The sequence below is a fragment of the Enhydra lutris genome, unplaced genomic scaffold, assembly GCF_002288905.1.
Source record: "Enhydra lutris kenyoni isolate GAN:26980312 unplaced genomic scaffold, ASM228890v2 scaffoldscaffold50, whole genome shotgun sequence".
Lineage (NCBI taxonomy): Eukaryota > Metazoa > Chordata > Mammalia > Carnivora > Mustelidae > Enhydra > Enhydra lutris.
The window spans coordinates 15,297,455-15,310,453 of NW_019154134.1; the positions used below are offsets into that span (position 1 = coordinate 15,297,455).

Below are 12,999 nucleotides of genomic sequence, written 5' to 3' on the forward strand. Positions count from 1 at the left end.
AAAAAAAAAGAAGAAATGAAATATTAGCATCATGGGAGTCCAAGAAGGAGAAGAGAGAGAGAAAAAGAGGCAAAAAGCTTATTAAAAGAAATAATGGCTACAAACTTTCAAGATCTGGGGAGATATATGAACATCCAGGTATCACATTGTACACTTAAAGTAGATACTGTCAATTATACTTTAACTTTTTTTAAATTTTTTAAATATTTTATTTATTGGGCACCCGGGTGGCTCAGTGGGTTGAGCAGCTGCCTTCGGCTGGGGTCATGATCTCAGGGTCCTGGGATTGAGTCCCGCATTGGGCTCTCTGCTTGGTGGGGAGCCTGCTTCCCGCTCTCTCTCTGCCTGCCTCTCTGCCTACTTATGATCTCTCTCTGTCAAATAAATAAATAAAATCTTTTTTAAAAGATTTTATTTATTTTTTTATAAATAAAATAAATATTTTATTTATTTATTTATTTATTTGATCACAAGTAGGCAGAGAGGTAGGCAGAGAGAGAGCAGGAAGCAGGCTTCCCACTGAGCAGAGAGCCTGACGCCAGGCTCGATCCCAGGACTCAGGGATCACCACCTGAGCCAAAGGCAGAGGCTTAACCCACTGAGCCACCCAGGCGCCCCTATACTTCAATTTTTAAAAAAAATTTGATAAAGCTAGCTGGTATATAATAAATGTTCATTATATAAACATATATATATACATATACACTTATGTATACAAATAAATGTACATAAAATTAAAATAATATGTGTATATATAAATAATTTTTAATATACTCTTTGATGTTAATGCAGTATTTTTTATACCAGATAAAAGAAATTTTTTTAATTAATTAACTTTTTATTTAGAGAGAGAGTGGGAGTAGAGCAGGGCAAAAGGAGAAGCAGAGAGAATCTTAAGCAGCCTCCTCATTCAGTGCAGAGCCCCATGCGGGGCTCAATCTCACGACCCTGATATCATGACCTGAGCCACAATCAAGTCGGATGCCCAAATGACTAAGCCATCCAGGCACTCCCAGAATTTTAAATTTTTTATATAGCTTATTTATTTATTTTTTTTTTTAAGATTTTATTTATTTATTTGACAGAGAGAGAGAGAGAGAGAGAGAGAGATCACAAGTAGGCAGAGAAGCAGGCAGAGAGAGGGGGAGGCAGGCTCACCGCTGAGCAGAGAGCCCGATGCGGGGCCTGATCCCAGGACCCTGAGATCATGACCTGAGCCGAAGGCAGAGGCTTAACCCACTGAGCCACCCAGGCGCCCCTATATAGCTTATTTATTTATGTCTAGTCACAGTGACTGATAGCTTTGTAGAGCAGTTTGCTTTAAATTTATATCAATATAAAAAATATTATTTGCTAAGAGAAGACAGTATTTTGAGTTTTCATACTTTCATTTTTTCAAAAGTAACTATTATTACCTAAGTAACTACAGTTCTAAGTGGTTTTCTGCTTAAAACATTTAAATCCCTGAGATAAAATTTGGCCTAGTGGAGATAAACATACCCATTAATTTTTCTCTGGATTTCACAGTAAACACATTCATTCTCTCTAGTGAGCTGACATTTCAAGCAAACACAAATCATGATCTTACCTATAAATGGTGAAGTCATAATCCTGAATATGGTAATGAGTGAGTTACATAAGGCCATGAAAAACGGTAATATAAGAGCAATGAAAAACATTAATATAAGAGCATTTACAAAAATTCTTTAATTTTACTAAAAGTAGTATAATTTTAAAGATATATTCAGTTTCACAAATTAAAAATATATAAGAAAGAATCAAGATGGTTAACCACCCAACAAAAAACTCTATGTATTACAGATGACATTCATCAAATTTAGAAGTCACTCCATGGCCTTAATAATTCACTAGACTTTTAAGTAAGTAGACATTTAAATAAGCTAAAAGTTACTTTGAGACATCAACAATTTAAAAAGGCACTTTATGCTGCCCCAAAGAGGTACTTTTCTAACCTCCACTATATAACCAATCAAAAATGGTATGAGACATGAACTCTTCAAAGTACCGTCCTATTAAATCCTGAGATCGTTCCTAGTACTAGTCCAACCTTTAGGAGACAATTTTAAAAAGAAAATTTTACATTCAAACCTCGGGCATCAAGAAAGCACTCAAAGTAGCTTATAGAAACAAGGAAGAGCTCTGCAGAGGATCAGAAAAATATCTGGACCAATTCAGAGGAAAAAGACAGCTGAATATTGCAGCCAGTGCAAAGAAAAGATGGCTAACTGCCCAGATAAATTTCACGACTCAAACACTTCTAAACGTGCACTCTTGGTATAGCTACTGTCATTTGATGCAAAAGCTAAAAATTGAATGCACATACAATAACAAAAATATAAAGCACTAGGAGTCCACTGGGCATTATTTTTTGGGGAGAGTTGGACTTTATAAATATAAACACAGAAGCCAATGTAAATTATCTGTGATCATTTTGCTAACCATATATAACATTTTCCTGTGGTAATTTCATTGACACTAATCATATCCATATATATATTTTTATACAAATGTTTCTATATTTGCACAATTCTTAGTGTATTTTTAACTCCTCAAATACATTTGGGAATCATTCCAGACCACAAGACTCTGAAGAATTGCAGAATTTATCACACTGACATGTCAACACATATGAATACAGAACCCATACAATGTTGTTTTTATTCAGCAAGCATGTCATAAACAAAATTTTCTAGTTTACAATGCCAGGTAGATAAAGTCAATTATAGTAATTAGAATTGTTTCAAAAAAAAAAAAAACTCAGAAGCTTTAATTCTACAACTTAGTTAACAGGGACATTTTTTAAAAAGTTAAAGTCACATTATCTTCTGGGATCTCAAGATTCTGATGCCATGTAACTTTATACTCCCTCCGTATAGTTTAATGTAGAGTCAATGGGCACACCACAGAAGAAATACATGTTAAATACTATCTTACCAATTAAAGAAATAAGATAACAAAGAATATTTCATTTTACTAAGATAGAATAATGCTCCCATTTTGCTTATTTTTTGGTCATTTTTAAATACTGATAAGAGATCAAAAGACAAGTTCATCTTAAATGATTTAAGCATGCTTCTAACCAGTCACAATTAAGGTATAAAAAACTAAGACAGCTAGCATAGTACAGTCATAGAAGTCAGGATTACCAGGGTTGAGATCTGCGCTTTCACTTACTTGAGCAATTAAAGTATTTTAAACTAGTTTCCTCGTTTTTTACATGGGAAAAATAATAATGGTATCTATTTCACAGACTTCTTGTTGGAGAGTAAGGAATAAAAGGATTTGAACAAGTTATGTAAAACTGGAAAGAAATATATAAATTCATTGCATTATCATCAAATAATAATTTTTTCCCTGAGAAGCAAGCTATCAACATGTAATGTAATAAATGTGCTTTTTATATTTAGACCTTAATTAAAATATTTTTAATTAAATAAACATTCATCCAAGTAAATTGTGTAACTATTGATGTCCTCCCTTTTAAAAATTTGGAGATAAGAATAATTAATGTATTTTATAACCAAGAATGATGACTCAGCTTTGTTTTTAAAATATAATCTCATACTTTTTAATCTTTGTTTTATTATGTATTTTGTTCAATGAAGAAAACATACATGTGCTTCCAATTAAACCTTAGGAATAGGTATCAGTTGAAGGAAAGATGTTTATTATATTTCTAAGTCAACTCTAAATATGTTCTTTTTTCTTATTTGGTTCATTTGATGCAAATACTATAATAGTGTAATATATTCTTTCTCAATTGTGATTAACAAATTTACCAGTTTGCTTTCAATATACTCATTACCTGAATGAGGCTTTAGACAGAACCAAATATAGTTAAAATATCAAACACAACAATCAAAGATAAAATATTTGCAACAAACCATACCTAGTAATAAGAACAGCATTATCGTGGTGGGCAATCCCATTTTCTGGAATGGTGTTTCCATCACTTTGGTGAGAGAGAATGGATTTCTGCCATTTACAGAAGCTATCGAGGGACTTGTCTGCATGGTGGTTTATCTCCAAGTTTGGCTGCAATACAACATGCATACCAGAAATGTTCCAAACAAATTACTAAGGTCAGTTGTTAAAACTTTTGAAGACTAAAGTGGGACTATAATTAGAAGCAGTGGTTTCTAGGAATAATCTCTTGCCAATTTTTATCTCTGTAATATCTGACCTAGAGTTAATTTAGTGTACTATTGAATATTCTTTCCAGTTCCAGCTTTAATGATCATGTGAATATATGTGATTCTCAGCAACCAAAACCACTATTAGTAGATCTGCCATGCAAATGCTCATCTTTATACTGAAACATAAAGCTAATATACATATATGGAGCCTTACCATGACATAGGAGTTACATTATTATAAACTACTTAAAATATTAAATGCTTAGTAGTGAAAATCATATTCAACTAGACCTTCCTAAGAGGAACAATAATAAAATATTTTATAATACATAATTCTGTAGCCTGTTTATTAAAGGTTTTAGATTTCTAAACTAACTCATTCTTACCTGATCTTCTGTAAGAACAATTAAGCGGGCCACTATAATATTCACAACGTTTCCTAGGCTGGAATCACGGTAAAGTTTGGCAACCTGACCTCCAGAAAATAAGAAAAGACACAAAGTCAGACAAAAATCATAGGCCGATTGTTTAGTACTTTTTTAAAGAATGGTAAAACAATATTTCATAAGTTAAACCACTTTGTATATAAAAAGATATTATTTTATCCCATTACACTTAGAATTCTACCCTCAAGATGCCTCCATAAAAGATTTTTATACAAATCTACCTCAAGAAATATTCTCTCCTAAAACTGAACTATAACATAGTAATTAAGAGGGTGAGCTGATGTTTCAAGTTAAAGAAAACCTCTTAAATAGGATTTAATATGACCCATTCAAAAACACATTATCTAAAACGAACAAGAGTTCATCTTTAAATTTATTTCCTATGGAACTGAAACATTAATATATTAATTCTTTCTTATTTTAGATGAGTAAATTCTTAAAATCATTAATTCACATTAAAAATCCATGACCTTAGTCAAAACCACAAATTATTAAGTTAAAATATTATATAGAGGCATCAAACTTACAATATTCATCACACTCAAAATGTAATGTTCAATGTCTTTGCGGCCATGGTAGCCCACCATCATTTTGTCTGCCACTACCAATGTCTCCACAAACCGCTCAATGCTTACTGATCTCTTCTGTCTGTGGCGGATATGCGTGCCATTAATTGGTAGTGAAGAAGGAAAAGTAGATGTGTCATTCAGCCACCAAGGTTTGCCGCTTCTTATGAGGTCTACAATAAAATAATTAACTAGTTCAGATAGGTTCACCAATGAAGCTTACTTATTTTTAAATCTTTCATATAGACATGCTTCTCATAAATTTTCTAAAGTATTAAGATATTTCAGTGAGGAGAGGGGATGAGGAAATATAATAGTGAGAAAATTAAACTCTTTAAAGTTTTCAAAATAGTCATCTTATTTGAAACAAATTGAACATTAATAACATTCAGCTGTTCATAAAAACAAAAAATAAGCCTAATGAATAAAAATATTTTAAAATAATCATTGCATATTATTCCAGTGACTGATTATGTCATAATATTTTTAAATACAGATGCACTTTATATAAAGTTTTCTTAAAAACAACTAGAGCATTAACTTTATAAATGCCATAAGACAATTCTGATGAAGAACATCAATATTGCAAAAATCTGTTCCTTTTTTTTTTTTTTTAAGTAAGCTCTATGCCTAATGTGGAGCTTGAACTCACCACCTCAATATCAAGAGTCACATGCTCTACCAACTGAGTCAGCCAGGTACCCCCAAAATCCTATTCCTGAAATGTCTCTGAGCATTTATGTTAAAGTAAGATTTTTTATTAAACTATCTTAATTAGAGTAATTCTACTGCTCTAGAAATCTCAATTCTAAAAGCCTGTGAATTAAGTTTTTTATTTAGCTTTATGATATATAACTATTTATACTAACAGAGACCCAAAGTAGTCCTCTTCCAAAACCTAGAGGTAAGTGGTGCTACAATGAGAGTTGAAGGATTACAATTCCAGCTTCCTTTAAACCACATTTCACTGTGGATTGCAGTTTAATCCTTTGTTTTCTAACAGTTGGTCCTTCAGTACAGAGAAAACCTTTTAGTTCTATGGTATTTGTAAACACTTGTCTCATTTACATTTACCTTTATTTAATAAACCTGAACAGGTACAGGTCCTCTGCATACCTTACTTTCGTATCTGTATGATCTTTCTAACATCTACTTATTAAACAATTTAGTGAGGAAGAATCAGATTAATTTATATAATATAGTTGACAGAAACTGGCAGTATTTTCTATTATTTTTCTAATTTCTTTAGCCTTTACCCTTTAAAAATTACTTTGGTAAGAGTTAAAAATTTTAAGAAATAAGAGATGGAAATGACTATGATGAATACCAGTAAAATAGTTTTGAAACTCATATAAATTAAATGAGTATATTTTATTCCTAAAGGCCAAGAGAGGGAGAGACATATTACTTTTTATTTCAATAGTATAACTTCTGGACAGCCAGTAAGTACTCCCCTCTTCCAGACAGACTCTTAAGGTGGCCCCAATGATCTCCCAATGTTTACACTTTGAGTGATCTCCTCCTCTTTAGTGTGGGTGGGACTGTATCTTGCTTCTAACCAAGAGAATATAGCAAAGATAAAGGGATATACATGATTACACATATATGAGTACATAATTACATAATATTGTAGCATCTTTCTTACTAGAAGAGTCTTTCCCTTGCTGACTTTAAGGAAGTAGGCAACCAAATTGGTGAACTGTACATGACAAGGAACTACAGATGGCAGACAACCAGCCCCAAACTAAATCTTTCAGTCTTTTTATAGCAAGGAACTGAATGCTGCCGACAATCATGGGAATAGGAAGGTAGATTCTTCCCCTGTCGAGACTCTAGAAGAGAACCCAGTCCTGGCTGAGGCTAAGTCAATTAACTCATTCATGTACAACTTCAGGTCCACAGAAACTGTGAGATAATAAAAGTATATTGCTTAAGCCACTGAGTTTGTAGTAATATTGTTATGAAATGGTCAAAATCCTTTCTGCATTAACATAATTCCAGTTTTTTTTTTTGCTCATCTTCCAATATCATAAAACCACCCATGTATTCAAATCATACCTAGTTTTCCCTTCCTCCAGATGAACAGTCTAAATGTCTAAATGCAGGATTTCATTTCCATTATTTTGATCATTTTCACTCCTCTGATCCATTCAATTTCTCCTTATATTTATTTAAAGTATTTGTGAAAAGAATTAGACTTGATTGGGCAAAATAAACACAGCAATAAAGTTCCTCATTAGACAGTACTCAATATAAAGTAGTTATTGTTATCATCATTTTAAAAAATTTCAGACTTCTGGCTTTTTAAATTGTTAGTTTGCTTGGTATTCACTCCAACAGGTAAATGTATATATAACGTCTTTGATGGATATTCATAAGTGGAAAGAGTCTTCTATGCAAAGAATTTGTAGTCCGATGTATAAAAAATACACACACAATGAATAAATGTAATCAAGATATCTGGTTTCACTTTAAAAATTAAATTAATCCAGCGTGATTAGATCATTAGAAAACATTATCTACATGCTGTAATTGTCAACTGACTGCTTAGTGTTAAGCTTAATGATCTGTAACTAATATCTTGTTTAGTCTAAAAGAGAATACACAACTGACTTGTTTCAAAACAAAGATCAGTAGTTATTCAAATGATACTTACTACATATGCTCAATTTAATTTTGGAAAGAGTTTAGAATGTCAAAGAAAACATTCCTCCATAAATATATACAATAAAGAACTTTTCCCCAAAGTCAAATATGTAGATCTCTTTGTCATCTGAAATAAGATCTTAAATTTTTGATCAATCTCAAAATATTTCTAATATATACAAGTTGTTCAAAATATTCTTTATACAAGTTGTTCAAAATTATTGCGTGGACCTGCTTTATTTTTTGCTAATAGCACTTGTTACTTCTTGATAGTTGGCCATGTATTTATTTGTTTGCTTGATTGCTTTTTTAATTAACTCTCTTCTCTAGAATATAAGCCTTATGGGAGCAGAGACTTTTCTTGTTTTATTGCTGCATCTCAACACCTCAAATAGCCTGACACATACATGCTAAATGAATATTTATTTAATAAATACATAAGTAAATAATGCAGGTATAGAGACAATAATATCTACATCAATGGACAAGAGTATTCAGTTATCCCTGGGTAGTGGTAAAGAGCAATTTTCACTTCCTTTTTTTCTTTTTAGCACATATTTACTAAATTTTCTACAAAAAAACAAGTATTTTTTATTATTGTTTGAGATTGATAATACAATTTAATCAGGATGGGAAAATTTATGTCTGAATATGAGACAAATATGCCCACTCTCAAAGGGTTTTTCTATATTATATTTTGATATAAAATTGAGTTCCCAATAACTGGTTAACTGGGAATTAACACCTATAAATGCACATGTCATTTGAATTATGCTGTCAAAATAGTATCATAATTAAGATCAGTAGTTCTTATCCAGACATTTCCCAAACTTATTAATCATAAAATATATTTTTTTTAGTGATATTCCTATAGAATTTAGCGAACTATGACAGATATTCCACTCTTAGGAAGCCAGTGAAACATTTCAAAGTGTTTAATACAGGGACACCTTTGTGGCTGAGTCAGGTAAGCGTCTGCCTTCGGCTCAGTCATGATCCCAGGATGCTGGGATCCAGCCCATGTTGGGCTCCCTGCTCAGTGGAAGTCTGCTTCTCCCTCTCCCTCTGCCTCTCCCCCTGCCTGTACTCTCTCTGTCTTTGTCTCAAATGAATAAATAAAATCTTGGAAAGGAGGGAGGGAGGGAGGGAAGAAAGGAAGAAAGAGTATAATATAGCCAGATGTAGGAGACAGCCCACTAAGGACAAAAACAAAGCTGAAGACAGAAGACTCCAGTTAGAAAGTCATTACAGGGGTGCAGGCAAGAGATAACAAGGGTCTGAACTAAATAGACTGGTGTTAAAGGTAACAGAAATGACTAGCGAATAGACTAAAAGTGAGGAAAGAGTCACAGTAATTCACTTAAGATTTTTCAGCCATTCAAGAATATCTCATTCACCTGCTTTATTTTTTGCCAATAGCACAGTAATCCAAGGGGAGAGACCTTAAAAGAAGAAAATCCTCCCCAACAAGGACAAAATTTTATGTTGGCAATAAGAGTAGATTTACTGAACTATCTGATTCATGCCTCAACCTTTGGAAAAGAAGGATCTACCTCAGCAAGACCAATGAATAATAAGATAGGCCCTCCAAAAGAGGATAATTTGAATATCTAATGGTTAAGGGTTATCTTTCAGAATACAATGAAATCTTTAAATATTTTTGCAAAAAGTCATCTTTACAATCATGAAGTGAAGGATGCCATGTTATGGAAAAAAAATGATAGGAAAATTATATTGCAATAAACAACTAAATATTTGAATCTTAGTTTTTCATGAATTTATATATTATTGTACTTACAGTTTAAATTCAGTAAATATAAGATAAACTAAACTATTTCCATAATTTTTAGTTTCATTTCTCAATGCAAAGATCCACCAAAAAGTTTTTCATTGTTTTCTATGAAATTTTATGTCATACCTTAAGCATGACATAAAAGTGGTCTTTTTCTGTATCAATTACTTTTTACTTTTACTGTATCAATTACTCTTCATCAACAAGGACGTCCCAGAGATTACTCAAGACGTGTATGTAGAATGAGAACAGTCACTTGAAGAAAGAACTCCAGAGCAATCTTAGACTTGAAGCAGAAGGAAAGGAGCCCAAGAAGCATATGGACATAAACAAAACAATGGGTTTGTTTAACCCATTCTATTCTTTATAAATCTACTTGTTGAACCCTTCCCACTTTTTTCTAAAATTACTGTTGCTGAACTTTTCTTTGTATTAAGCTGAAACCTGCTGAAATACTGAAATATACTGTCCCTGCCTCCACCTACAAGAACTATACAGAACAAATTGAATCTTCAATTTTTTTAAAGATTTTATTTTTATTTATTTATTATTATTATTAATTTTTTTAGAGAGAGAGACAGGGGAGAGGCAGAGGGAGAGAAAGAATCGTAAGGAGCCTCCCCACTGAGCACAGGAGCCCAGCTCGGGACTTGATACCATAACCCTGAGACCACGTCCTGAGCCAAATCAAGAGTCAGACACTTAACCAACTGAGCCACCCGGGAGCACGTTTAAAGATTTTATTTTTAAGTAAACGCTATATCAAATGTGGGGTTCAAACCCACAATCTCAAGAACAAGAGTTGCATGCTCCACAAACTAAGCCAGCCAGGTGCCCTTAATTTTTTTTTTTTAACATAATAGCTCTTTAAATACTAGAAACAGTCATCTCAATAATAATGATAGCTAAAATTTGAGCAACTAATGTGTGCTGAGAAAAGTATTTAGAGAGTTTGGTTCATTTGTCTAAAACTACACCAAAGCCCATATTTTTTCTATTATGCCAGAATATCCTCTATTCTCTAAGTTTTCTAATCTTTAGACTAAACAGCCTCCTAACCCCTCACCTCTAGTGTTGCTTTTCTCTCAGTCAGTCTCCACAGGACTGCCAGGGTTATACTTCTAACACCCAAATCTGATCATGTCATTCCTGCTTAAAACCTTTCTATTGGTTTCCAGCACACTTAGGATAAACAAATTCCTTAATATGGTTTACAAGCCCTTTGTGTCTTGGCCTTCCTTGTCACTTCAGTTTCATCTCTCATGGCCACTCCTCACCCACTATGAAATCCACCCATCCCTCCAGTCCACATTCTAATAACCCGTTCTATGAACTGGCAATGACTGCAATGTGACATTCTCTCTTCTGGTTCAGGACTTTTGTAAATGCTGTTTCTGCTATATGGAACATACTACCCACTGTTCCCTCTACTTCTTTCTGCACAGCTACCTTCTCATTCTCCATCAGGCCTCAGCTTAGAAGTCACTTCTTCCATGAAGCCTTCTTTGACCATTCATGTCTAAGTTTGCTGTCCCTGCTATATATTTCGATAGTACCCTAACACTTGAATACTACCTTAAGACTCTTCAAATTTTATTCAAGTGTCTAACATATCACTATTAGCATAAAAACATCAGGCTAACCAGACAGCACAGAGGACTAGGCAACACTTGTGCGTGAAAATTATAACTATTACCTGGATAAAATAGGGTGGGGGTTTTTTCCCCTTCAAAGAAAAAATAATTTTACACAGACTTATATTTTAAGAACTTCTCAAACAGCTTCCAACTATTGATAAGTGACATCCTTTTTTTTCCCCAATAAAAAGGAAGGTAGTTTTTTTTTTCTTCTTGTTTTTTTAATTCAGGTATAATTAACATAATTAACATACAGTTATAATAGTTTCAGGTATAGAACATAATGATTCAAAAATTCTATACATTACTCAGTGTTCATCAACACATGTGTGCTCTTAATCCCCTTTATCTATTTTACTCACCCCCACATCCACCCTTCCTCTGGCAACCACCAGTTTGCTCCCTGTAATTAAGAGTCTGGTTTTTTGTTCCTGTCTTCTTTATTTTTTTTCCATTTTTTCCTTATGTTGTTTCTTAAATTTCAAATATGAATGAAGTCATATGGTATTTGGATAGGTGACATCTTTTAAGAGGACACTGAGCATTATCATTCTAATTACTCAAATTCCTATTGACTTTTATTATTAACCTTTCCATAGGTGTCAGAAGAAAGACAGTGGCAAATCAACACAACACACTTTGTAAAAGCCACACACCCACTCACCTGAAACCCCACAATGAGAGTGATCATACAGATGTCGTTGCTGGAGGGTAGACTTTTTGTAAATAACATGAGGATGACCATTTTCATAACTAAAATGTGTGGAATCCTCTGTGGTATTCTTTAATGGTTCAATAAAATATTCTTCATCTTCTGTAGCAATAACGCCATGCTAAAAGAAGAAGGAGAAAAGAATTTACAAAGAAGAATCATTTTAAAAGTCAATTATCATTTCCAAGAGTCAAAAATAAGTTGATACCTCTCCAAAAAGAGGTTAAAACACATGTTAATAGAAATTCAGTCAATTATCTGTACCCAGCAAAACATTATATAAATTTATCTATATGTTAAAGAGGATTTTTAAATTCTTCTACATGCCATACATGTCTTGTACTAAGCATGTCACATACATTATTTCCTCCAATCTTCTGCAAAACTGTGAGGTAGCAGAGATTGCCATGTGCTCGCTAAGACTTGTATTCTTTCCAAATTGTGCACACAGCTTAACTACATCCTCTGTGTTTAGGGATAGCTCTATAATTAAGTTTTGGCCAATAGAAAATGAGAAGAATACTATATACCACTTTTAAGCTCATCTCTTGAGAACCTTCCCAAAGAAAATACTCTCTCTGAAAAAACTACCTAGGGGAGGCAGAAGCTGAAAGAGAAGCAATCTGTGTCCCTGACTGACTTCATGGAAAGCTGCCCAGCATAGACACTGAAACAAAGCAGAAATAAATTTCTATTGTGATAAACAATGGACATTTTAAAGTTCATGTCATACCAATTAATACGTCCTTGATTGATATATATCCTATTTATCTCCATTTTGCAGACGAAGTAACAGACTCAGAGCTTAAGAACTTCCCCAACATTACATAGAGATAAATGAAGGAGCTGCATTTCACATAAAGCTCTGCTCTTATTCATATGATATATTCCTCATACCTATTCACATAGCGGAGTGTTAGCTCAACTACAGTCCTTTTTAAAACTTTCTCTAGCCCAGGGGTGCCTGGGTGGCTCAGTGGGTTAAGCCGCTGCCTTCCGCTCAGGTCATGATCTCAGGTTTCCTGGGATCAAGTCCCGCATCG

General features: G+C 33.3%; 1 protein-coding gene across 1 annotated transcript in view; it reads right to left on the reverse strand.

Moving 5' to 3' along the window:
• Positions 1 to 12,999, reverse strand: part of LOC111156970 (ADAM metallopeptidase with thrombospondin type 1 motif 6) — a 300,261-nt gene that overhangs the window by 269,624 nt on the left and 17,638 nt on the right. Inside the window, exons 3-6 of the mRNA XM_022518156.1 lie at positions 11,909 to 12,077; positions 5,131 to 5,342; positions 4,544 to 4,627; positions 3,911 to 4,056 (exon numbers count right to left, since the gene is read on the reverse strand). Of these exons, the coding sequence (XP_022373864.1) occupies positions 3,911 to 4,056; positions 4,544 to 4,627; positions 5,131 to 5,342; positions 11,909 to 12,077 (611 nt within the window). The remainder of the gene's footprint in view (positions 1 to 3,910; positions 4,057 to 4,543; positions 4,628 to 5,130; positions 5,343 to 11,908; positions 12,078 to 12,999) is intronic.